This window comes from Zea mays, chromosome 7, assembly GCF_902167145.1.
Source record: "Zea mays cultivar B73 chromosome 7, Zm-B73-REFERENCE-NAM-5.0, whole genome shotgun sequence".
Classification (NCBI taxonomy): Eukaryota; Viridiplantae; Streptophyta; class Magnoliopsida; order Poales; family Poaceae; genus Zea; species Zea mays.
In genome coordinates this window covers 176,324,234-176,351,096 of record NC_050102.1, presented here as the reverse complement: position 1 = coordinate 176,351,096, position 26,863 = coordinate 176,324,234, and the positions used below count along the sequence as shown (strand labels likewise).

The window sequence follows — 26,863 nt, the reverse complement described above, 5'->3', positions numbered from 1 at the left end:
TGCAACCCCTGTTTGACAGCAAGCCCAACAGTTTACCCTCTCTTCTCTCCATACATTAGTGGCGTCGGAGATCTGGCGGCGAGCTGCGGGAGCCCAGCAGGATCTGCCTCGGCACGTACTCGACGATCAAGATGTCTGCCGCGGCCTACGATGCCGCCACATTGGCGCTGCAGGATGCTGGTGTGACACTCAACTTTACTGACGCGACAATAGTGCGGTTGGCGGGCGCGCACACAGAAGAAGTGGTCGGCGCGCAGTGCATGGTCACAGTAGCGACGACAGTGCCGACGAGAAGTGACACGGCGACAATGCGTTTAGGGAAGGAAAGCATTGCCGAGGGACGACCAAGATGTCTGTCGCGGCCTACGATGCCGCCACATTGGCGCTGCAGGATGCTGGTGTGACACTCAACTTTCCTGACGCGACAATGCTGCGGTTGGCGGGCGCGCACACAGAAGAAGTGGTCGGCGCGCAGTGCATGGTCACAGTAGCAGCGACGGTGCCGACGAGAAGCGACACGGCGACAGTGCATTTAGGGAAGGAAAGCATTGTCGAGGGACAGACGGTTTGGGAAGGAAAGCATCGGTGAGGCCTTACCAGAGAGAAGACCGCAGCACACCGTCATAAGGCGTAGTCGCCTCTTCGCCTCCGCCAGAGCTGCGGATCGGATCCGAAGGGCAGTATACCATGTTTACTTCCAGACCGTGGTGGGAGAAAAAAAATCTAAACCAGACCGCTCTCATTTTTGATTCAGATCTTAACGAACACCTCTCGAAGACACGGTCCGATTCCAAACCGGGTCATTTCTTTCAGTCTGGAACCAAGCCCGGAATAGGCCAAACCGGCCAAAACGAACGCGGCCTAAAGGAATTCGAGTTACATTACACTACACTAGTAAATCTAAGTCACCTGAAAGAAACGGATCCAAATTGGTAATGCTTTGCTGCAAAGCAATGGGGGGAAAACACTTGTATAGACCCGACCAAAAAAATGGTTAATAAAAAAATGAGAATACACACACATACAATAGTGCTTCATGTTCAAGTCTTAACTTGCAGTGCACGCAAGTTTCCAGCCAACCAGAACACAACCTCTGTGCGGGGCCGCGTACCATAGAACTTGGCAACCAAACCGCTCACATTTTGTTGCCTATTTTATTGAAGGAACTTCGATGGCAATAGCGGACTTCACTGTCGATTGTACAGCGCAAGCAGCTCCTTCAGCTTTGCTGCTTCAGGGCTGAGGCTGTCGAAGCCAACAGAGCTCGGTATCCTCCACCTCCAGTTTCCTTTCTGTAGGGAAAGTAGAAAATAATAAGATTTCACGACACTGATGTTTCATGAAATACGTGGTATATACAAGTAGAATGTCAGAAACGGTCGAGCGGACAACCTGGGTAGCTGGAGTATTCATTCTAGCAGAACTGTCAAGGCCAAGAATGTCCTGCATGGTTACCACGGAAGTCCTCGCGACGGAAGAGAGGGCAGCCGTAATCAGTGTCCATGTTATGTCAATATTCTCGGCTTCTGGTAGATACTTGATCACCTGAAATGGAATCAATTAAAGAGTGAGATAAGACTATGAAGAACAGTGTGGTCAATGTTCTGATTCAAGACAAACTGGAGGAGATACTGACAATTTTCTTTTCTTCCTCTGGTAAATTTTGCCACCAGCCAAGAACCTGTTAAAGAAATCATTAACTGTGTAAATATTCCACATCTAATAGCTTAATTAGGGGGTGTTTGGTTTCTAGGGACTAATGTTTAGTCCCTTCATTTTATTCCTTTTTAGTGTATAAATCGCTAAATATAGAAACTAAAATAAAGTTTTAGTTTCTATATTTGGTAATTTTGGAACTAAAATGGAATAAAATCTAGGGACTAAACATTAGTCCCTAGAAACCAGACACCCCCTTAGTAGTCCTACAGATCTTTTAATAAGAAAAACAGTTGACGAAAAAGTTCGAAACTAACTGTATCGTTATCATGTGTTCCAGTGTACACAACTTGATCCATTTCATGGTTGTGTGGCAAATGAGGGTTGTCAGAACCACCTCCGAAAGCTGTTCCACATATACAATTAGAATTAGAGAAACAAAAATTTTAGCAAAAAGCAAAGTATACCCGCAGTACTGCCCTACAATATTACCAAACTGGAGAACTGCCATCCCAGGGGCCCCAATGGATTTCCTTAGCTGAACGACATCTTCAGTAATTACCCCCTATAAGTAGCAATCATGCGACAATATAGACATCAGCAAAAAAAAATAATGTTCTATCTGGCAATTCAATCAACTTAGCATCAAGACATTTGCTAGAAACTCCCTGTTCAAATCACACAGCTAATTCCATGTATCTATGTATTAGTAAAATTATTCAGTAGAAAATGTGTAAAATCTTGAAGATTTACTTTAGCTGAGGATGTTACAAATCATGAGAAAGTCTTTTTTATTTTCTATACCCATATTATTTTTCGGAGATGGAATTATTTTTCCCTTAATACAGCTCTCCGGCATGTCCAAGAGAAAAGTCCCACCAAAAGACCTAGCATCTGATACTCTTCTCTACTCTCTAGTTAGATTAAATGAAAGGACTTGGATGGTTGGATGCATACCAGATCTTCTGCTATTATATCTATTCTACCAACAGCTTTGAAGAGCGTGTCAAAAAAGCTATTCCTTGGTCCAGCCTACTGCCAAAGAAAACAGGGGAAACATATTAGCATGGAAGATTTTGCTGAAAAAGAAAAATGTAATACCATGTTCTTCAATTCAATGCTCACCCTCCAGCTTCCAACCAGTGCTACTTTTGCATCTACACTATGCAAAAGTACTAAGTTAGCAAAAGGAAATCCATGTTCACACAAAACAGATTCATTTACAGTACAAATATATGCGGGGATGCAGTGCCCCCATGTATTCTGCTTACCAGAAGGGACTGCCCAAAAACCCGCAAGCCCCCGGAAATGGTCAATACGGAATTCATCATACAAATCAAGGGCACGTTTAATCCTCTTTATCCACCATGAAAAACAATCTGCTTCCATAGCTTTCCAGTCGTACAATGGACTGCAAAATTGTAAGCGATAATGAGATGCCCTGTGGCTGTGGTACAGGATAATAAATACACCGAATATGGACGACAAAAATATTGATACCTGTTCCATAGTTGACCCGTTTCACTAAATGCATCAGGTGGAACGCCACTAACGAAAGTGGGGAAACCGTTTTTGTCCTTTACAACCAGAGAGCACAGTAAAGAACCATAACACAATTATTACAAGTTCCCAAACAATAAAAGTAAGATTGCTTTGAGAAAATAATTGAGGCATACCAGCAAAAATGATTTCCTGTTCGCCCAAACATCTGCGCTATGGTAGCCAACATATATAGGCATGTCACCCATGATGCTGATACCCAGCTTTTGTGCATATTTACGAATCCGCTGCCATTGCCTTTGAAATAAGAACTGCTGAGCCATAAATGTCTCTATCTGCATAGCACATGGAGCTACTTAATCTACTGACACTTTTACTTTAAACTTTTAAATAAGTCATTAATAAGCAGGTACTATAGTTTCAAATGCTTACAAAATCCTTCTGTTTTTCATATATATCTTCCAAGGCTCCAAGATGGCGATTTTTCAGAGGTTCAGGCCACTCGTACCAAGAGAATGCATTGATGCTTTTGTCAATAGCAGCAAAAAGAGCTGCATCTTCAAGCCAACCTGAAGGTAAAAGAGACACTAAGCCACTATACTGTATATAAATTGGGTTTTTGCTCTTTCCCTTTTGAGAGGAAAAGGAATGCATTTGTAAAATATGTCCCATGACTCGAGGCTGTTACATAATTGATAGTTAATTAGTACTCTTCTTTGATATCCAGCTAGATATCAGTACAGCAATTTTCTCCAAGATGCAATTTAGTACTTATAACAACATTGATTTTTCTTATATACCCTTATTTTTGTGAAACCAATTGAATGGACTATTTTATCATTCAAAATTACCTTATGTTGACACTGTGTATTTATGCTGTTCACAATAAGGGGACAATACGAAAGGCTCATAAACATGGTTTGAAAGTTGATCTATAAAAAAAACTTGCCTGATATATTTGGATTTTTTTTGAAGCAGTCATATTGTGTTCTGAGCTCTCCATGGCTTAGTAGGAGCCTCTCTGCTGCCTAGAAGATAAAGAATTAGCTATGATTTTTAATGAAGCCAATCATCAAGCAGAGGATTCATTTCACTAAGTAATTTGTACTAATAATCTTATTAAAAAATAAGCTGGACCTATGCTCAGTTTTGTACCAATTTTAGCAAAAAACAAACAAATGAGGGTTACATGAACGGAGAACAGTTGTCAATCATAAGTAACTAGAAGCATGCATATATTCCACATACCGTAGCGCTTAAGAAATACTAAGCTCATACAAAACGACTAAAAAAGGAAAGATCAATGACTAACCTTTGCAATAAGTGGTTCTTTCAGATTTGCAACAGTGTCAAATTCAACATACTCTGTATCCCTGTAATTAATAAAAAAAGCTTAAAAGACAAACTCCGTCATCCATACCCAACCCAAGGAGAGAGGAACATACTTATAAGTTATAAATGAACATAAAAGTGATCAAGAAAAAAAACTAAACTCACACAGGATCAGGAAGTTCATCTGACATCAGTAGACCATCTTTTACAAGCTCCTCAAGGGATAGCAAAAGGGTATTGCCACAGTTGGCATCCTGCAAATGCAAACCAATACAAGTTCCATAAAAATAGTCAATCCTAACTACGCACAAAATTAATTCCAAAACAAAGGAAGTCAATTCAATTTGCATGCAGCATTACCTGTCCAGAATAAGGAGACCCATCCTCCCCAGCCGTCCTACCTGGAGGAACAAGTGGTAGAACCTGCAAATATGGACCGAACAAACAATTAACTTCCAGAAACACGACTCAGTTCATCATGCATAATAACTAGGACTGTTGGTGGGGGTGAAGCAACAAAATAAATATCAATGGTCCAACTCAACTATATCCTAAAGCATCAATTCTAGTATTCTTCTACATGGACCTAAACTGTGCGTCATCAACACTCTTGGCAGTAAAGGACTAAAGGATCTCAAAATAAACCTCTTATCATTACAATGTGGCTTGCACTGAAGTAAAGGAAAAAAAACAGAGCATAGAGTTTGCCTCGACGGCAAACACGCATCAACAGGTTACAAGACAACCCCCGACCCCTAAGAGAGACAATCTACAACGAAACATTTTTCTCGAATATGCAAAAGATTTGTGCATCATTGTAATTAAGGTAGAAGAGTTTAACCATACAAACAACACGCTTCTAGCGAGCGCCCTATGAGTTTTACAGGATTACAACAAGGCTAGACCGTCCTAGCACACACAGACCCAAGTGTCGGTATTGCATAAAAGATAGGCAACCAAGATAAGGGTAGTGATGTGGCCTAAGAAGCGGCCTAGTGTCTGTGTCCCCGCTGCTGCCTGCGCGACCCATTTTCGACCGGGAAGAGCACATGCAGTACTTCGTTGGACACGTTTGGCACAACCTCAAAGAGCTCATCATAGGCCTTTTGTCCTAGTTGAAAGGGAATTAGGCTTACACCTAATTCCTAAATGATTTTGGTGGTTGAATTGCTCAACACAAATAATTGGACTAACTAGTTTGCTCTAGTCTATAAGTTATACAGGTGCCAAAGGTTCACACTAAGCCAATAAAAAGACCAAGAAAAGGGTTCAACAAAGAGAGCAAAGGATAACCGAAGTGTGCCCTAGTCTGGCGCACCGGACTGTCCGGTGTGCCACCGGACAGTGCACCACCGGACAGTGTCCGGTGCACCAGGGGACTCCAAGCCGAACACTTCACCTTCGGGAATTCTCAGAGGCGTTTCGCTATAATTCACCGGACTGTCCGGTGCCCCAAGGGAGAGCGACCCTGAACTCGCCAGCTTCGGATTTCCGCTCCGCTAAAATTCACCGGGCATGTCCGGTGCACACCGGACTGTCCGGTGAGCCAGCGGAGCAACGGCTACTTCGCGCGCAACGGTCGACTGCAACACATTAAATGCGCGCCTGCGCGCGCAGAGGACAGAGCACGCGCGGGTGGCACACCGGACAGTCTACAGGACTTGTCCGGTGCGCCACCGGACAGCCGGGCGGGCCCACAAGACAGAGCTCCAACGGTCGGAACCCAACGGCCAGGTGACGTGGCTGGCGCACCAGACAGTGTCCGGTGGCGCACCGGACTGTCCGGTGCGCCCGTCGACTGCAGCCTTCACCAAACGGCTAGCTTGGTGGTTGGGGTTATAAATACCCCCAACCACCCCACATTCAAGTCATCCAAGTTTTCCACCTTCCAACTACTTACAAGAGCTCTAGCATTCAATTCTAGACACACCCAAGTGATCAAATCCTCTCCCAATTCCACACAAGGCTTTAGTGATAAGTGAGAGAGATTTGTTGTGTTCTTTTGAGCTCTTGCGCTTGGATTGCTTCTTTCTCTCATTCTTTCTTGCGATCAACTCAATTGTAACCGAGGCAAGAGACACCAATTGTGTGGTGGTCCTTGCGGGGAAGTTTGTTTCCCGTTTGATTGAGAAGAGAAGCTCACTCGGTCCGAGGGACCGTTTGAGAGAGGGAAAGGGTTGAAACAGACCCGGTCTTTGTGACCACCTCAACGGGGAGTAGGTTTGCGAGAACCGAACCTCGGTAAAACAAATCCGTGTGTTATACTCTTTCTTGCGATTTGTTTTGCACCCTCTCTCTCGGACTCGATTATATTTCTAACGCTAACCCGGCTTGTAGTTGTGATTAAGTTTGTAAATTTCAGATTCGCCCTATTCACCCCCCCCCCTCTAGGCGACTTTCACTAGTGCACTTGACATTGAAAGCCTCGTGGTCAAGCATATGCACTACATGATTAGGATCTCACCTCGTCGGGGATAAGATCCCCGAGCCCCTAGGGCCCACAAGTGAGCAGGAGGACGAGGGAATGGTCCGCCCCGGAAGCACCCGCACCGAGCTCGGGACCGGGCAAGGCGGAGCCAGAAATGGGGGTGTCGGGCGAACCGAGAGGAAGCCAGTCGAGTGGATTCCGCGTCTGACCCAAGACTAACCTGCCATAAGTGACCAACCGCATTAACTACCTAGCACGAGCCACAGTAGGAGAGTCGCTCCTCCTTCCACTCATGACCTACGGGCCCCTAGTCCTGCGGCCCATTCATGACCTACCAACACTAGGCCTGAGTGCACTGGCCGTCTACAGGACCCGCAACACGACGAGCCACGCTGAGACCCAAGCTACGAAGGCCAGGGGTCGGCGTGGCGTAGAGACGGTAATGATGGTGCCAGAGCTCTTTGCCGCCCAAGCAGCCAATCTTAAACAACACGGCCAGAGAAGCCCAGACGACCGATGCACATGCCGACAAACACGATTCTACCAAGGTAGAACACCTCGTTTACCATAGCGCAGTAGCTCCTTCCTTGAGAAACTATCGAAAACCGGCTCCCACCTTGTCCTATAAAAGGGGGAGGGTCGGCGGAGAACCGGAACGAAGAGGCATACGCAGACATAGAGACGCACGACAGAAGACAGATAGACGACCACACGCCAGAGGACTACGGAGGCCGAAGCCAAGGAGCACATCGCCACGACGCCCAAGGCTTAGCTAGGTTGAGAGCACCATATTCGTAGTCCTTAGGCCACTCCACGCATAGGAGACTTGGGAGTCTCCTCCATCTCCCGCCCACTTGTAACCCCTACTACGAGCATTGAATAACAATGTGCCGGTAGCGCGAGCCGACGAATACTAGATGTAGGGACGTTTTGTCCGAACCAGTATAAATTTCGCGCCCACTGAGCACATCATCCAGACCTCGGAACACGCACAAACAAATTTACTTGTCGGAGCTGGTTCAAAACACCGACACACCTCGTTCGGAAGCAGACACCTAAGAGACTCTGAGTCGCTGGGCGTTTGTTTCGAAGTGGTAGCACCAACTCAGCAGACGACGACCGCTTGGGAGGTAGATGAATTAGCGAGGAGTCCACCTACTTCAGCACTCGCTTGGTGAAGTTGTTGAGGAGATGGGTGGCGGAGCTGTCGCCGACCAGCGACCATGACCGGATGGTTGTCCTGCGACAGCATACTAAGCAGGTCAACGTTCGTCATGGGCTCGGTCAGACCAACACCTGGTGAATTGCCATCGTCATCTTTTGTCAATGCATCAACGCCCAAGAGGGTGGCCAACTCCACCCACGGTGGCATTACATGTGCATGCCCCTGCTCGGGCGATGATGGTGGTGAACCCATTGCCCGTTGAGTCAAACAACGGGGTTGGAGGAGCGTAGGTGCACGTGCAAATGGCCTCCAAGAGGGGCCATCATCCAGAGAAGCGGTCATTAGAGGTGAAGGGCAACTCACAGTCCAGCTGACAACATGTGAGGTTGTGAACTCCTCCAACATCGAGTTTTGCCATACAAACAACTCGCTTCTAGGCTTCTAGCGAGCGCCCTAGGAGCTTAACCATACAAACAACTCGCTTCTATTCTAGCGAGCGTCCTAGGAGTTTGTACAAGATTACAACAAGGCTAGACCGTCCTAGCACACACAGACTCAAGTGTCAGTATTGCATAAAAGGTAGTCAACCAAGATAAGGGCAGTGATGCGGCCTAGCGTCTCCACTGCTGCCTGTGCGACCTATTTTCAACTGGGAAGAGCGTGCAGTACTTTAACGTTGGACACGTTTGGCCCAGCCTCAAAGAGCTCATCGTAGTTCGTTTGTCCGATGCACTTGAGATTGAATGCCCCATGGTCTACATGACTAGGATTTCACCTTGTTCGGAAGCAAGCACCCAGACACTCTAAGTTGCTAGGCGTTTGCTCCAAAGTGGTAGCATCGGCTTAGCAGGCGACGACTGCTTCGGAGGTTGATGAATTAGCAACGTGTCCACCTTCTTCAGCACCCGCTTGGTGAAGTTGTTTAGGCAGCGAGCGGCAGAGTTGTCGCTGACGACAAGATGGTTGTCCCGCGACAGCATACTGAGCAAGTCAATGTCTAGCACCGAGGTAGGGGATGGGGAGGCTATCGGATGACAGATCCACACTAGAGACATCAAGCAGACCATCCTCCATCCAACAAGCATAACACCCCTCTAAACTTCCCTCTAGGATAAAAAGGGAGGTGGTGGAGGATAGTGAGGACTGTGGGTTTAGGGTCATCAAACCATCATCTCGAGGAGACGGATCGCAGGCACGGGGCTCCCCACACCGATCGGCAACCCAGACTTCAGTTCAAGTAGATCGAGAGCATAGTCACTGGAGCAACATGCCATGATGGTCGTTGCCACCAGCAGTGGTGCCCCAGCTACAGGCCATGCTTCCCCGGTTCCGAGTTTGCATGGTCTCCCGTACGCCCGGAGGCGGTGATCTTCGGCGTCGACGCCGACAAGGTTCGCGTGTCCGCCACCATCGCGCATAAACATGGTACTCACATTCTAGACTTGCGAGCGTACCTAGGAGGAACTGTGCGCTGACATACGTGCGGGCAAGGCCATCCGTAGGGCCAAAAGGCACTGCTCCCGAGTGCCAACCCGATGCTCGATGACAAAGTGGCTAGCCCGCAATTGCGCCATCACATGTGGCCACACAAGGCTAGCTAGGGATTGCATACGGAAGGGAGGGGGAGGCACCCGCCAAGACACGAGGTCGGCTAGGGTTTCAACTCTCTGGACCAAATCCATGTTGTTTCGATTAGACAATTTGTTGGACAAGGAAATCGTTACAAAAACACAAACAAAATACACACAAAGGCCTCCAAACTAGTTTTAAAATGCACATTGTTGTTGTTCAAAGTCCTCCTTTGTATGTAGCGCAATCGGTAGCGCATGGAGCAACCATGTTTTTTACTCGTTGTAATCCTTGGTATGAGTAAACATGAAAGATTTCATTCCCACCATTTCAACAAATGTAGACTTACCTTTCAATCAACTTGCACTACCATCCCAAAACAAAAATACAAATTTCACACTGACTAGGAAAAAAATGGACAGCAACACTAATGTACAACATGGGCCCAGCACATCCCATTTGCCATGGGGGATATTCACCTAGTTCCAAAGCCCACTGTGAAGGGGATGATCCTGTGAAGGGGATGATCAGACGGCCCCACCTCTACAGGTGCCGGTGTGGCCCTCAACTGCACCGCAGAAGAGGGTCACATGATCCTAATTCCTAAGAGCAACTCTAGTAGTTCTCTAAAAAACTTTCTAAATCAATAATTTAGGTAGTTACCATAAAAACTCCTCTCCAATAGTTCTCTAAATTAGCTTCCTAAATTTAGCAACTTTTTATCTAACCCCATTTCCTCTCTATGTTTGGCAACCATTTAGCAACTCCCTAAACAAAAATGTTGACTGCATTACGTAGGTAATGAAGGTGATTGTTGACATTTGTGACCTATTTTTTATGTGGACAGATAAAAAATAAAACTACAACCTATATTTAGAAAACCTATTGGAGAACTCACATTTTTTCCTCCCAAAACTATTTAGCAACCTCTTAAGTCTATGATTTAGAGAGCTAAAATTTACATAACTATTGAAGTTGCTCTAAGGGCATTTGGCAACGGGTAAAAACCCGTTGGGTATTACTTGCCCAAACTCATACCCGCGAAGAAAAAATACGCCCGCTAAAAAACCCATACCCATGCGGGTTTCGGGTACCCAACGGGTTTCCCATACCCACTAACATCAACATAAAAAATAATTCATCACATAAATAACAATCAATACATTAATAAGCTAGGATAAAAGGAACAAGTGATAACTAATTTTAGCTTAAAATTTGTTACATGAAGTTTATTTTAATTAGAACATATTCAATTAATAATATATGAGACATATTTATAAGGAATGATGATTTTAAGGCGGGTTTTAAAAACTCATGTGTTTGCGGGTATGGGTAGTGGAAGAACAAACTCATGCTCACGTACCTGTTGGATTTTCATTTGAACCCATTAACAAACCCATGGGTAGAGAAATTGACTCAAACTCATACCCTAATAGAGAAAAACACACCGGGTTTCGGGTAGCGGGTACCCATTGCCATCTCTAAGTCCCCCAATCCCACCCCTCATTCCCAAAAAGTATCATATTGGGGGAGATGAGTCACTTTTTCTTCTCGAGCAGTCCCTAAATAGGTATCCCCTTTTTTTGTAGCCACCAATATCTTGATCATCTCCTCTCAAATGAAGGAACAGTTGCATCTCACGCAATAAGCAAGGACCCACATAGCCGTCACGCACCGGACACTTCTACCACATCGGTGCTCCTCCACGACGCTCACGTTGGCACCCACGGGATCCCGCGCCGGCCTCCACGGCCCCGCAAAATCGTGGTTAAGCTCGCTTAATAAAACTCTATTCGCAACGCATGATTAGCGAGCAAAATCAGTGAACCGCGGAGGCAATGTGCGAGGCGCAAGTCACCTCACCTGCCAGAGCGTGCAGCCGGCGTCGCGGAGCCAATGCAGGAAAGCAAGCGCCTCGTCCCCGAGGTCGCCGATGCCGTGCGGGCCCCGCAACGAAGTAGGATGCAGCAGCAGCCCGGCGCGCCGCCTCCGCGACGGCTCCACGGTCGGCATCATCTGATCGTACCCTTCCGGCAGCTCCTCCCCGACGCCCACGGCTGCGACCTCTGCGGGGCTCGGAGCGACCGCGGGCGGGTCCAGAGCAACGGCCGCCATGGCGTTCGCTGCGCGGCAGGCGACGGCCCGCACGGTGAGCACACGCGCCGGGGCCGGCGCCGCCTGAGTCGGCAGGAGTAAGCGGCGGTGGGGCGCGGACGACGGGGCGGGCAGCGGGAGGACTCGCGCGAGAACCATTCGCGGCCAACGGGACAGGCGCGCGGGGAAGAGTGGAGCGGGGAGGGGAAGCGGCCGAGGCGGAGAGGGAGATATGAGCGGTGGGGAATGACACGTGAGGCCTGCATGTCAAGCGACCGCGCTGAGCGGAACTGTGGACGGGTCCCGTGAGCCCTGGTGTTGGATCACGAAAAGTGGTACCCGCTAGCACGTGGACGGTACCGTGCGCTTGTAGGGTCCCGGCTGGCTTGAGCGCCCATGATACATAAGGTTTGTTTGTTTCATTTTTTCTGACAAGTTTTTCAGAGTTCAGACAATCTGATTATAAAGAGAATACCGTGGGATTACATGGGAAGAATGATTAAGAAATCTATATGGTTTAGAATTTAGAAAGTGACATATTTTTACTATCACGACTACTCGCTCAATTGTTCATGGTGATTTTACTTAAAAAGATAAGTATTTAGTATGTCCTGTTTGGCACAGCTTATTTTCAGCTTTTTCATAATAAATTTAAACAGAAGTTCTATCAAACCGACAACTTCTATAGCAGCTTATCAGTTCAACAGCTTATCGAAATAAACTAAAAACAGCCAACAAATAGAAGCTACTTTTTACCAGCTTATCAGATAAGTTGAACTATTTTTTTAATAAGCAGCAGCTGTGCTAAACAGGGCCTCCGCTAAACAGGGTCTCAGTACGGTTCTAGCCGCTGGGAGACCTGCTGCTAGGTTTGCCGATAAATTTCACGTTGCATACTGTTGCTATACGTATACGTGCAGTAGGCGTACGTATATGTATGATGTGTACCCACAAACAACTTGAAGAGGCAACCTTTTTACCCTTTTTGCTGAAGGTAAATAAATTCACTGAATTGTTACAACTTACAGATGCTGGCATGCTACAACCAGACAAGAAACAGAAGATTTATTCATTCTTGATACTACACCGTGGGGAGGATCAAAAAGACGAGAGCTCTGCTCAATATAAAGCATCTAGTTCTTTTATTCTGGCTAATTACAGAAGGTCGATGTTGATCTGCCACCCCCTTTTCTGTTTCATATCTCATCATATTTACAGTCGTGGAATCTCCCCCTACACCCTACAAAAATTGCGATTCCATGAAATTCCTTTCGGTGGTACTGGCTTCCCACCGTGTACAGAAACCTCCTTCTGCGGCAATGTTATTGAATCCTTTCTACTATTACCTGGCCTTTACATATACAGCAAGGAAAACGAAGAACCGCTTCTGACCCTCGTGCACAAAGGTAACGCGTTCTTCCTGGAAAAGCAATGGAAAGATCTCTGGGACGCCAGCGCCCCAGCCCTCAGGTCAAGCAAAATAGATAAGACAAATCAGTGGCACCATCTTCCTTCGGATCACGATACCGAAAGAGGCAATGAGTAGAGCAGCGCATCGCTCGCGAATCGGCTATCTAGTAACCGATGTTACCACTGCATTGCAGAAGAAACACCTCTGGTTGTTCAGGAGATGCCTGCTTATGCAGCCAAAGCAGGACCGGTGATGGCATGGCTGGAATGTTGCATCGGAATCACAGTTGTAGCAAATGCAACAAGTGTGGTCGTCGTCTTCATCGCCCGCGTTTAGGCTATGGTCTTCTTCTTCACCATCCACGGACGCTGTAATGCGTCGGAAGTAATGGGAGAACTCTTTAAGCTGCGCTAGCTTTGCAAGGGATGAATCCCCTCGAAGAACATTGCTCTGCAGAAATACATGCATGATCGAACACCGTGTCAACAACATAGCAAACAAAAAAAACACAAGTAAAAACTAAAAATCAACCAGATCAAGGAAGAAGATACAAAATAGAGAGAGAATGCGAAAGAAAACAAACCCAGTTGTAGCTCAGTAGGTACTGCAGCCCAAAATGGATTGTGGCAGGGCAATCCATGCTGGCGAACACTGCAATCACATCATTTAGCTCCCTTCGTTCTGATGTGCTGCTACATTCCATAAGACTGAGGATAATGCCCACAAGAGGAGCCAAGATCATAGTACGATTTGTTTTCTCTTGATGCTGCCCTGGCCGTCTTAGTGTCCTGCATCCACAAGCTTCCTACTGGTTAAAAAATAGGCCCACATACTTTCTGCTGCATAAGCAAGAGAACTCCTATATGTACCATAGAACATAAAAATAGACCTGCCAAGCATAATTAATAAGCTCAAAGGAATCGTGGTGAATTTATTTAGGTAATGAACACAATGTAGCTGTCAAAGGAGTCTCTACTCTCTAGGTCAACTTTGAACCCTTACCTTTTTTTCACTAGTAATGGATGAGGTCACAAGGGGCATACAAGATATTTGTGTATGTTTTTTGCGGACGATGTAGTGGTAGTTGATGAAAGCTGGACATGAGTAAATAGAAAACTAGAGTTGTAGGAGAAGACTCTAGAGTCTAACGGTTTGACTCGGTAAAAATAAAACCGAATACATGAGATGTGATTGCGGCACTACTACACACAAGGAAGATGTTAGTTTGGAAGGTCATGTAGTACCCAGGAATGATACCTTTTGATATTTAGGATCAACGCTACCGAGAGAGGGATACTGATGAAGATCTTAGCTATGGAATCAAAGCAGGGTAGAGAAAGTGGCACCAAGCATCTGGCATCCTATGTGACAAGAAGGTACCAGAGAAGCTAAAAGGCAAGTTTTATAGGACAATGATTAGACCTGCTATGTTGTATGGTACAAAATGTTGGCCTAAGATTGTCTCCAGTAGACTGTGTAAAATAGGGGGGTGGAACTATAGATTACATTGTTTGACACTGTTTGCAGAGAGAAGTTTGAAATAGGGGATGAGAAAGGGGATCTGCTGGAGATAGCCTGAGCAACTAGGTGTTGCAGAAATGTGTATGTTGCGTTGGGTTTGTGGTCATACGAGAAGGGATCAAGTCTGAAACGATGATATACGTAATAAGTTGGAGTAACAACAATTGAAGAAAAGCTTGTCCAACACCGGTTGAGATGGTTTGGACATGTCCGACGAAGACCTTAGAGGCACTAGTGTATAGTGGGATTATAAGGCACAGTAGTAATGAAAAGAGAGAGGAAGACCGAAGCTGACATAGACAGTAAAAAGAGACTTGAAAGGATAGAATGCACTCAGAGATTTAGCATTGAATATGAGCGAATGGAAAACAATTATCCACGTGTCTGAATTTTGGTTTGTGGTTTATGTTGGGTTTCAACTCTAACCTACCTTAACTTGCTTGGGACTAAAAGACTTGAGTGATGTTTGGTTGTGGAATTTGAACGGTGATGTAGTCTGATAACACTGTAAATGGAAAAGAAGTAAGCCATTACTTAGATTGTTTGGTTCAGCTCAAGTAAGTCCTGGTATCCCATCGCACTCTGACGGGAGGAGTATTAGATAACGCTCCATTTTATATACGTCCATATCCGATTACAGGGTAACACATTACATTGTGGCTCAAACAAACACGATGCAACGTAATCAGTTACCGTTGTAATCAAATCACGTTACATTCCACCGAACCAAACAACACCTTGGATGTTATTGTTGTAATGAAAAAAATGTAGCTTTCAAAAATTGCACACCAACCAAATTTTCAGTAAGAACAATCTACCTATAAAAAAATCAGAAATTTCAGATTAAGATGTTTACTTACATGTCAAAGAACTCTGCATCAGCTACTGATATGATGTGGTTGAGAATAAAGACAACCAATTCAGTCAACCTCCGCAAATTCATATCTGGTCCCATGAGAAAAGCACAAGGAATCTCTCGGGTACAGAATTCCAAGATTCTCGCAAGGCTACATGAGATATCAAAAATTACACTGCACTTCCTCTGCTGCAAATCAGCAACCTGAAAATAAAAGATGATTGGTCATATTTTTCATAGTTACAGGGTTACACCAGAGGAACAAAGGAACACATTGTGCCTCATGATAAAAAAAAAACTCGGCCGGAGAGGGAAAGACTGCCCTCCCGGTATTATATTAATAACAGACCGAAACATAGTCCCCGGACGATAAAATCCCCGAACCATAGCCCCCCATCACTAGCGTGCCATCACCGCCCACTCTGCAACAGCCCAGACAGAGGGTGGCACGCAGGACGTAACCCAGGAGCGGGCGGGGCACGGCGAGGGGATTCTGTTAACCAAGCCCAAATTCGTCCCCGAGGGGGAATCGAACCCAGAAACTAAAGGTGCTACTCGGAAGCCTTAACCATTACGCTAGAGGCCCTTTCACCCTCTCATAATAAATCATATTGGAATAACTAGAGCAATCAAATCCGGCAATGATTATACATTTTATTATTATACAGCTGGATCATAGAGAAGTTAAAGGATATGACTCATGCATGTTACCAGCACACAAATAGGTATATTTAAAAAAAGATAGTCAACCTGGTTTTTATCTTGCATCTCCCGGATGGACATAGAGAACTCGGTCATTGTCCAGCTGAGTGTATTGAAAAGTCGATTAAGAAAGGAAAAGAACAGCTCTTGTTCATGAATACATGTCTCCCTCAGTAGAACCTTTGGAGGAAACCAGATGATTAAATTATTCAAATTGCATAACAACCAAATCAAACAAACAAAGAGAAATCAAACCAAAAGTAATAGTATCTAGAAAATAAAAATACCTGAAAAGTTGCAGATGATGCGGATTCACCATTCTTATAGGAAGCAAATCCTGAGCCTTTGCAGAACCGGGAAAGTATGTTTGTAACAGGAATCCATGATCTGTTGTCAAAAGCTGATAACAGTGATCTAGGCATTTTATTTATAGCCTCCCGATTGTTCTCGAAAACAAGCATGAATTCTTTATACTGTACGAGAACTGATATTGATTGAAGAAGAAGATCTTTCAAGTCAGGGTTCACTATCCTTGTATCATCGAAGTGCTTGACAACCAAAGTGACCTATTAGTAATAAAACAGAACCCTTAGATAACTTTAAAGCACTGAAGAGTATGCTGAAACCTATCAAGAAATTAATCATGATTTTGTTCAATCAAACTATGTAATTTAAAATAGGATGTTTATCTCTATAAGCTAAAAGACCTAGACTATAGCTACTATTAACTGCAAAGTTTTAACAAATAATACTATTAATGTCAACAATAAAGGTGTAATTTAGGTTTCAAACAGAAAATAATGAATTAAGAAGCATCAAGATGATTCAGTACATACAAACGAGGCCAACCCTTGCATGAGAAATAATGCAGGGGAAACAAAAGGAGGATCGCTCCTTCGCAGTGCATGGAAACAATCCACCTGCAAAGGTAATAAGAAAACTCCCTTGGGTAAATAGATTTGTTGTGAATGAAGAAAAAACAACACCAAAGAAAACAACAAACCTACCAGTGATTCCACATAGAACTCAGGAACATAGTGGAACATGCTATTTGAGTTACTAAGGACCAAAAGAAGCTCCACGACCCACATGCAAGTTGCGTACATTCCCCTTTGCTTCCACTGGGAGAAAAGGGTGGCCCGGTACCTGAATGCACCATAAAGGGGAAAATGGCAGATTAACTTGGTCATCCCAAAAAAAACTATCATAGCAGAAATTCTCCTGGCGCTACTTGTATATTATCCATACCATAGAAAAACAAAAGAACATAAATCAATGGACATCTCCATAAGTCAACTGCAAGAGATATCTAAACTTGAAGGGGTTGCTTTCCATCTGTCTCTAGAGTACCACTAACCAGTTGAATTATTTTATTATGAATAAGTTAATATGACCATCCCAGATCAAAACTAAATTCGGAAATCATGTCAGAAGCACAGTACTAAACATTCCTAGCACGTGCAAAAAAAAATCATCATTTGCCCATGGTAGCAAGAAAGTACAGAAGAATTATCATTTCAGAAAATCATACCAAACACAATGCCGTACACAATCTACCAAATCCTCGTGATAGCTATTCCGGGCTTCTTTCAAACGCCTTACTTGCTCTGAGCATGATTTTTCTCGTATCTGCCTGTCAGTTTCTTCTAGTAAAGAAATGGACTGCGACTGCTGAGACATGAAATAAAATGCCTGTAGAGAACTAATTGAAATGAGTACTATCATTTGAATTAAAATCAACGTATACAAAATATCCTAGCAAACTGATGAGTATCAATGAATAATGAATTATCGTTGACTAACTAGGGTCATGTACTCATGTGGTCCATTTTATGTGAAAGGGTGACAAAGTCAATGAACAGGTAGATACTGCCTATTCGTAAAAACAAGGCATATTTAGCTTGGGAAACTTTGTATTTTCTGACCAATACTTAGTCAACCTAAGTATTTTTTTCATAGTGCATAAAAATTACACAACCAGATATACTATGAAATGTTTTCACGCCATGTTGGTTTTGCTGATAGAATAATATATACCGTGAGCATGTTGTCATGCATCATGCATGTAGGAGTGCTCAGCGCACTCTGGGTGGTGTGCGGGATGGTGCACATCATGAGCAGCTCGCTGGCCGTGCACATTCATGGTCGAGATACATGCCATGTTTCAGCTTCTGTAATCCGTTATTTAAGTTCCAATAAAAACAAGAAATCACTGCAACTTTCAGCAGCGCAAAACACTTTATGTTATCCAGATGTTCGTGTGAATTCATCACCGGTAAGCCGGTGCACTAGGCTGACAGTGGCACTGTCTTCGTGCTGCATGGGCTGCGGGGAGCAAAGGATGAGGAGGCCATGGTTTTCGCGCTGAAAGCGGTGGGGAAGCTGCTGATGGTGATGCAAGGGGGGCTAAGCCCTGATCACATCTCACGAATGGCCGGCAAGCTGCTGCGAGCAGTGCGGTTAGAGCAGGAGACAAAGAGCATGGCCGCCGCCTAAGACAGCTGCAACATCCATGTCAGGATCCCAGAAACCACGGTGCATGGACACATCACGCTCATCAAGGCGCACGCCGTAGCTCTTGAGGATGGTGTGTGCCAGGCAGCAGTCTCGTACAAGATCTATCGAAGCAACAGTAATGAATTATCTATATGAATGGCACCTAAGGGAACAAGATCTATTGAAGCAACAGTAATGGCAATGGGGGATCAAAAATTCTAGGTGGGTGGCAGTGAAGAGTAACCTATAATTTTGGATGGCAACGAATGGATGGTTATAGAATTCAACCGCAATGAAAGAATATTCTCTAGGCGAAATGCATGCATGTCCAGACACCTAAGGGCCTGTTCGGTTATTGGATTGAAGGGGATTAAATCCCTTGCTAGTCAAAATTGAATAGAAAGGATTTAATCCCCCTCAATCCTCTCTAATCCCCATGTGACCGAACAAGGCCTAAGGTGATTGAAAACATGCAGTTTTTAGGTGACTGGACATACACAGGACTAGGACAACTTATTCCGTGGCTAGTTAGGAACTGTGTGTTATTAGGTTGGTAGGCCATGAAAATCTCCATTGAAACAAATATATGAATCCTTCCTGCAGCATATATGTGTTTGTATGCTTAAAAAATATCACTTGCCTGCCTAAAATTTGGTGAGATGCCGAGATGATATAACAACAACATAACATCAAGCAGCTCTTCTTCTTTAAGTGTTTCCGACGAAGATTGAGTTGCCATTGGCATGTTTTCAAGACTATGCAGTGATTGGTATCCATATTCAATTTCTGATTGAGCACTTGTGCTAGGTTTGTCTTCGATCTCATCACTCAGACCTCTACCATTGCACTCAGCAGCAACATGAGGAGATCTTTCAGGCATAGGCTTACATGAGCCTTTTGAAGTTGATGGCACATACTTAGCAGTTTCTTTGTATCTTAGGCCAACAGCAACATCTGTCACTGAGCAGCAACAAGGCTTCTGTGCTGTAGTGTGTGTAACACGTGTCTCTTCATCATTCATGCAGCCTTCATCCCACTGCACTTCATTTTCCACAGCATCAAATTGGTGATGCATCAAAATACTTGGTGGTCCACCGATTCTAGGAATTACACTGTGATAGGCATCATTCCTGAAAAATAATTGTGTCGGAAACTTGCGTTTTCCACCTTTGTGAAGAAATCCAACACCATTCCCAAAGTTCGCTTTAGAGGATGATGCAGATCCAGCAGAATCCATAGAAAATCCTTCAGACAACAAATGCAGGATTACTGTGTACAATGAAACAAGCACAGTGTTGTTGAAAGTCCCATTGACAACCATCCTATGATCTCCACCTCTAGCTTTGAGCACCAAACTTTGTACAAAGGACCTAAATACAGAGCCTGGAGGCTGAGGCGTAGACATTGGTGGAATAAAGCATATTACCAAGCTGCAAAGTTCACGATGCATCTCCTCAATCTGAAAAGAAAATAGCAGCATGTGAGTATATGACAAGAGAGGAGGGAGAGAGCTTTAGATACCTACTAGCAATAGCACGTTAAAGTATTCTATTAACCAAATGGCAAAGTTAAATCACAGGCAACCGACTCAAGAAAAAATCATGTCTTGTCAGCTTGTTGACCCTCATATGGGTGTCATGCACTAATGCCTTCCAAGGACATGGGCAAAGGGTATTGAAAGGTTAACCCCAAAAGCACAAAGCATGAACTTCAAATGAATTGGGCAACATACAAGTATAGAAAATAGAAGGTAGCAAAAGCATAAGTTCCTAAAGCAATAATATCCAATCACAACAGTGCAGTTTATTTAGAGAAACGAAGACCTCTAAACTAGGTCAACTACAAACACCATCCTACTCAAACTAAAGAATGGTGTACGCATGTAGCCTTGATGTCCACATGTCAAGTGCAACCTAACAATTGGAGAACATGATTCAAATGAGGGTGAATATAGACCACCAACCTGAAACATTATTCAATGGTAGGATAGAGGATAAGTTCACATAACAGTAAAAACTGGAGCTTCTTGTTGCTGTTGCAACATTATGTAAAAAGTGAACAGGAAGAAATGAAAACATACTTCTCTGTGCAAAACTTTTGTTGTTGTGTTAGCAGAACATCATGTACGAAATCAATAGGATGAAACGAATACCTATTCTTTGTGCAACACTGATATCCTACTTATCATGAGAAGAAATGACTGCTTACAGCAAAATCAGCCGAGATGAAAGGAAAATTTACCTTTTTTATTGCATCTGAGAGTGTTGTCATCGTCAGTGTCATGCTAACTTCATCCTCAGAAGAACCAGGCCACCAAACAGATGGCACAAGGCACTGTAGATCCTGCTTATTTGGAATCTTCCTTGTAAGGAAGCCTTCAAACGAGAAAACGAAATCTTCTGCTTTCCACCATAAACACATTACATCCTTATGCCTAAGAAGGTGGCAAACCAGCGCTAAAAATGGATATGACCCAGAATATGGGCATTCTGTCAACACAAGTGGTGCAACTTTGCACATGCAAGAAAGGGCCACAATGAGCTCCTGAAATAATGAAGTGCAACCTGGGAACCGGAGGAAAAGGTCAAGAACCTGATCAAGGCATGAGAAATCATGCGGCTCACGAGTTCTGAAAACATCTAAGAGTAGAGTGATCAACGAGCCCCAGGCAATATACTCAAGGCACCCCTGGCTTGCTTCAATAGCACTGAAAATTTCTGCACAGATCCCTTCTGAAATGGGTCCAAAGAGTTCTTGTAGTGGTGCAAATTTTTTCACCCTCCTCAGTTTCTCGAAGTATGCTGATTCAGATTTCTCCAGGTTGTGAACTTCTAGCAACCGGAACAGGCATCTAAGAAGGTATGTGACAAACGACCAAGAGCGTGGTGGCGCCTCTAATGGATCAAACCCATCAACAGGATACCTGAATGGATGTGAGCCGAAATTAAGATGACAACGCTCTCCTTCCGAGAGGGATACTGCAGCATAATATCCCTTCTTAGGTTCCACGCTGCGAATTCCATCAAATGCAACACCAAGAGAAGTCCCGTTCCTGTAAAAGGAAATTTCTCCTGCATCCAAGTTGATGCAGCAACCGATGACATCACCTACTGCCCATGGCTGGCCATATGGCTTTGGGTCATTGTTCCACTTAGTCACCCTCCGGCCATCAAAGGAATATGAATCATCAGCATCACCAACACCTTTCTGATCAGTGAAAGGACAAGAGAGAGTAGCCCATCCAAGCTGCTGAACTCCAGACGTCTCAAGGGTCACCTCATACATCCATTTGCCTTTCCACACACAAGCATTAGCCCTGGCACTGCTGAAAGGGGCGGAACTCTCAACAAGTGAAGGTCCCCGGACATTCCTGAAGCTACCACAAATGCTCGAATCATCAAGAACCACCTTCCTCTGCCCAGCACCTTTGTCCACAATGAAGACGCTGCGATGGTATCCCCGAATGCAGTTTTCCCAGTCAAGATCAAATTTTCTAGCTTGATTCCTCACCACTGAGTGCACGAAGCCTGTGTCAACTGGTCCAGGAGGCCGGACCACTGACTTGTGAGGGAGATCAAAGATGTGCTCTATCGTCCTCTCAACAGCCTGGTGCCCAATTTCGTCATGATAGGACACCAGGTGCGACTTCTGGGAGCTAATCTTAGCTTCATCGCCAGATAATAACACAGCCAGCCCAGGGGAGAATGCACTCCTCCTATGGCTACTGCTTCCTTCTGCCATCGAGCTCAAGGGTGGACGTAACGTGGAGCATCTGATTCAACTGACCCCCTTGCACGACGGAGAAAATGAAGGATTGATCTTGCACGACGAAGAGAAGGTAAAACCTGATCGAACCGTGGACGGAGAAAAAAAGAAAGGACTGATCTTGCACGACGGAGAAAAGGAAAAAACCTGATGGAACCATGGACGGATGGATCAGAGGCTAGAGTAACTAAAGTGGATGGGCATGGGCTATATTAAATTGTAGTATCAAGCAACTAAGCAGCAAACTAGACGGAGAGATTTGGATTGGTAGGCCAATCCGTGCAAGCGAAACAGGGTTACTTACCGGCAAGAAATCGGTCAAAAAGGAATCTCCACGGCACGCCACTTCATCAACATAAGGGGACGAGAACGTCGGTGACGCCTCCCATCGCCGACTCTGATGTCGCTGCTGATGCACGCCGGACTGGGGAGGCGGCGGCAGAGCAGGGGAAGTTGGGCGGGGAGAGAGAGAAAAGGACAATTGAGGGGTCCCGGACTTGAACGGGCTCTCCTGTTGACCTGTTTCCGGCGATAGTCGGCGTCGGCGGCGAGCGGCGTGAGTGGCGGAAGCAGCAGCTAGGGTTTCACCTTGGAGAAGTCACGAGGAAGACGAGGAGGATAGAAGAAGAAGAGAACAAAAAGAAAAATGAGAGTATTTTTCAGATTGGACCTTTCCTTTCACGGAAAATACGGCCTATTGTGGGCATACTGTACTGTACTGTCCGAGTGTCTGTATGCGATTCAACTCTTCATCGTCATTGAATTGTCGTGGAAAAAATCTTCACCGTTTGAAAAAAAAAATCTCCGAAAGTCAACTTTTACTTGATTTTGCCACACTCACCTGTTGCTGAGATAAGAGGATATCGGACTTCATTTTTTTTCTGTTTGTACATAAAAGTGATTATATCCGTTGACATGTTTTTTTTTCCTTTTCGTACTTAATTGTAAGGCTAGCCTTTGGTTGCCCTCAAGTGTTAGGGCCAACCGTCGGAGCAAGTCAATTGAGTTTAGCAAACAACATTTCATATGTACGATCGGTGGAAGTTAGATAGCGTAGCGTAGTGCCATCCTCAATCATTATTGTTAGCTTCCGGAACTGTTGGAACAAGAATTACAAGGACACCATCTATCTGTCGAAGTTGCTAGCATCGATATAAAAAAAATAGACAGCAAAATAGTTGGATAAGAGAAGTAATATTTGAAGAGAACATATCTGGTGCACATGAAAGTTTAGTGCACATGGTGCACATATTAAATCAGCATCATCCATCTTAGAGCTAATGTATATGGTTGATTATTGTAATTTATAAATATCACCTTCCACCACTACATCCGACCACGTCGGAGGGTTCCTTAGCAAAATATACCAGACAACTAGAAACGTTAGATCTAAAATGAGTGATGCTGATTTAATATGTGGACCATGTGCACTAAACGTCCATGTGCACCAGATATGTTTTCATATTTGAAATAGGTAGTGGTGGGATAGATCGTAGATGTATGGTTGTTTATATCTAGCCTGATTTCATCAACTAGAAGAAAACGCCGTTTTGAAATAACTTCCTCTTCGCGTGGTTTTTGAATTACAAGCTATGCCCGTCGTATTTGTTCTTTCTTGAAATCTAGTTTACTCTCTATTATATTGCGTATAAATTTTATGAGTAATCGAGAAGAGAACTCGAGGTGGGCTTAGAAAGATAAAGCGTGGAATTTGCAAATACAATGGGGCTTGGATATGAGAAAGACAGGCGCCAGTGCGGTTTACGCATAAAAAAGAAAAAGAAAAAAAAACGAAACGACGGAGCTCTAGGGGTATTATGGAAAAGCGTCGTGGACACCAGCAAAGAAGAGGAGGAAATAGGAATCCCATTTTCCTACTACTACTACAACATTAGTACTGCGGTGCACGGGCAAAGTGGGGCCCATCGCCCAACCGTGCCCATCCCCATCCCCGTCCGAAAGCGCCCTAGCAAGCATCCACCGTTGACCCCCGCGTTGTATTTGTATCACAACCGCAGCCGGTGCTGCTACACCCTCCAGCGGCGAATGCATCCAATGCTGGTAGGCAGGAACACAGGAAGGTAGGGCTCGACCGGAGCTTTCACCGGCTGGACAGGACTGCTCTCGAGCGGTCGAGCTCGAGCCTGAGACTTGTCCAGAGCCCCGGAATCTGGCTCTTGTTTGGAGTACAAAAAGGCTACGAATTGTAACAAGACCAAAATGCGCCATCCTTGTCTAGGACGACGAGGGAGGTACAGACCATCTCTAGCGCCACGCCACCACACATGGACAGAACAAAAATCTCGGCGGTCCTCGGCGGACATAATTCTGGACCCGACTGGAAAGATGGAGGAGGGACGAAATGGAGATGCTTTTTGTAGCCGTCGAGAAAGACGTATAGCCTACCTGCACAAGATACGCGCGCACCATGGAAATGGAGGAGCCGGCGGATTACATTATTTGACACGTGAATCCTTCCCGTCCCGTCCTGGCCAATCTCTATCATGCGCGCGCGCTCTCTCTCTCTCTCTCTCTTACTCACTCGAAGCCTCGTTTGTTTTTTTATTCGAAATTGATCCGATCGTTGGAGAGCCACGTCTGAGGCTGAACGCAGCTGTGGCTTAAAGTTTAACTTGCGAGTGCGCGGAGCAGGAACACGTGTGTCCGTGTCATGCGTGCAGCCGCCCGTGAGCGGCCACGAAAGCGACCGAGAAGATGGCGCCATCCTCTCGCCGTTCGTCGTCTCGTCGTCCGGGAGCCCCGGAGGACAGGAGAGCGGGCGGGATCTGCGCGCGTCAGCCGAGGCGTGTGGCACGGCCGGGTCAATGCCATCGGGCGTTGCGGGGCGGTGGCGGTGACATGGCGGACGGGACGGCACCTCCCCGATCCGCGGACGGGCCGGTGGCGTGCGTCCACCGCGCGCCCGTGCGGCCGCGTCGCTCGCCGCCGCGTTTTTTTGGTAGGAAAAGATGCGCACCTCTTCGCGAGGCCAAAGACGGGCTATAGCGTTGCGCGCCGCGTGCCGTCGCTGTCGGCCACCGTTCGCTCTCTGTCCTGGATGGCGATATATGCTCCCATTCCGATCCAGGACAGAGTTGGCGGGCGGCAGTATGGCCGCTGGGGTATACATGTCCATTCCAAGGTCCAGCCGCCCGCCACCATCTAGCCTACCGCACCGAGAATCAAACGCAGACACTACTACATACTCTGGCTAGTCTCTACACACCTTAGATACAGCAGCCATGATGTGTTTGCACCTGCTCAGACACGGCACGGCCTTCGTATCTATGCAGCATTCCCAACTTTATATAAAAATCCATCCAGACATTCAATTAGAAGCAGCTTACAGCCTTACACACAATTTTTTCATACAGAATTCGTGCAAAAGTTCCGTCATCAGTCATCATCTCATCACATTTTACATATTATTTTCATACGACAACACCACAAAATCTAACTTCTAGCGCATAACAAAAAACTGATTCACCAGTCATAAGTCATGGTTCATATACTCCCCCGTCCCAAAATATACTTCTTTCTAGCCGTCTTTTTTTATAGTGTATAGTAATAAATATAGACATACATATAAACTACATTTATAAGTTTATTATTGTATAGTAATAAATATAGACATACATATAAACTACATTTATAAGTTTATTATTGGATGTATATTTAGTCTAAAATGAATTACTGTCGGCGTTTCGAGACCGGGGGTCCCTAAGCCGACGAGTGAATGTCGCCGCGTGCCCCAGCCCAGATGGGTCGACGCGAGGCCGAGCGCGAAGGGGGGAAGTGAGGTGGCCGGAGACAGGCGTGAGAGAGGTGGAAATCTCGCGGCCTCCGTGTCCGTCCCGCGCCCAGGTGGGATGCGCTTGCAGTAGGGGGTTACAAGCGTCCACGCGGGAGAGGGAGCGAGCGTCTGTCTCGTCCTCGTCCCCGCGCGGCCAACCCTCCCTAAGAGGGCCCTGGTCCTTCCTTTTATAGGCGTAAGGAGAGGATCCAGGTGTACAACGGGTGGTGTAGCAGAGTGCTACGCGTCTAGCGGAGGAGAGCTAGCGCCCTAAGTACATGCCGTTGTGGCAGCCGGAGAGATTTTGGCACCCAGCTGGTGTGATGTCGTGGCCGTCGGAGGAGTGCTGGAGCCTGGCGGAGGGACAGCTGTCGGAGCTGTTGAGTCCTTGCTGACGTCCTCTTGCTTCCGTAAGGGGCTGAGAGCCGCCGTCGTCACAGAGTATGCGGGGCGCCATCATTGCCTATCTGGCGGAGCGAGCCAGATGGGACGCCGGTCTTGTTCCTCGTGGCCCGAGTCAGCTCGGGGTAGGGTGATGATGGCGCCTCCTGTTGACGTGGCTGGTCTGCGCCCTA

General features: G+C 45.6%; 2 protein-coding genes across 3 annotated transcripts; both read right to left on the bottom strand.

Moving 5' to 3' along the window:
* Positions 1-972: 972 nt before the first annotated feature.
* LOC100381522 (uncharacterized) lies at positions 973-11,934 on the bottom strand. The gene is made up of 16 exons (NM_001174352.1): positions 11,514-11,934; positions 4,849-4,911; positions 4,654-4,742; positions 4,469-4,529; positions 4,106-4,184; positions 3,589-3,725; positions 3,333-3,491; positions 3,157-3,233; positions 2,928-3,067; positions 2,782-2,813; positions 2,614-2,688; positions 2,149-2,221; positions 1,974-2,062; positions 1,637-1,681; positions 1,393-1,545; positions 973-1,292 (listed from the first exon to the last, which is right to left on the bottom strand). The coding sequence occupies exons 1-16, from the start codon at positions 11,901-11,903 to the stop codon at positions 1,188-1,190; spliced, it is 1,767 nt and encodes a 588-aa protein (NP_001167823.1). The 5' UTR covers positions 11,904-11,934; the 3' UTR covers positions 973-1,187.
* Positions 11,935-12,710: 776 nt separating this feature from the next.
* On the bottom strand, positions 12,711-23,106 carry LOC100280438 (uncharacterized). 2 transcript variants are annotated; one of them, XR_555418.2, is made up of 12 exons: positions 22,800-23,106; positions 20,972-22,642; positions 19,371-20,189; positions 17,766-17,926; positions 17,242-17,380; positions 17,071-17,154; positions 16,522-16,800; positions 16,283-16,414; positions 15,537-15,736; positions 13,739-13,943; positions 13,091-13,605; positions 12,772-12,984 (listed from the first exon to the last, which is right to left on the bottom strand). XR_555418.2 is itself a non-coding variant. In NM_001361080.1 (11 exons), the coding sequence occupies exons 2-11, from the start codon at positions 22,469-22,471 to the stop codon at positions 13,315-13,317; spliced, it is 3,810 nt and encodes a 1,269-aa protein (NP_001348009.1). In that variant the 5' UTR covers positions 22,472-22,642; positions 22,800-23,087; the 3' UTR covers positions 12,711-13,314. The 2 variants fall into 2 exon arrangements, 1 of the variants encoding a protein (NP_001348009.1); NM_001361080.1 differs by having other exon boundaries at positions 12,711-13,605; positions 22,800-23,087.
* Between the last annotated feature and the right edge of the window lie 3,757 nt (positions 23,107-26,863).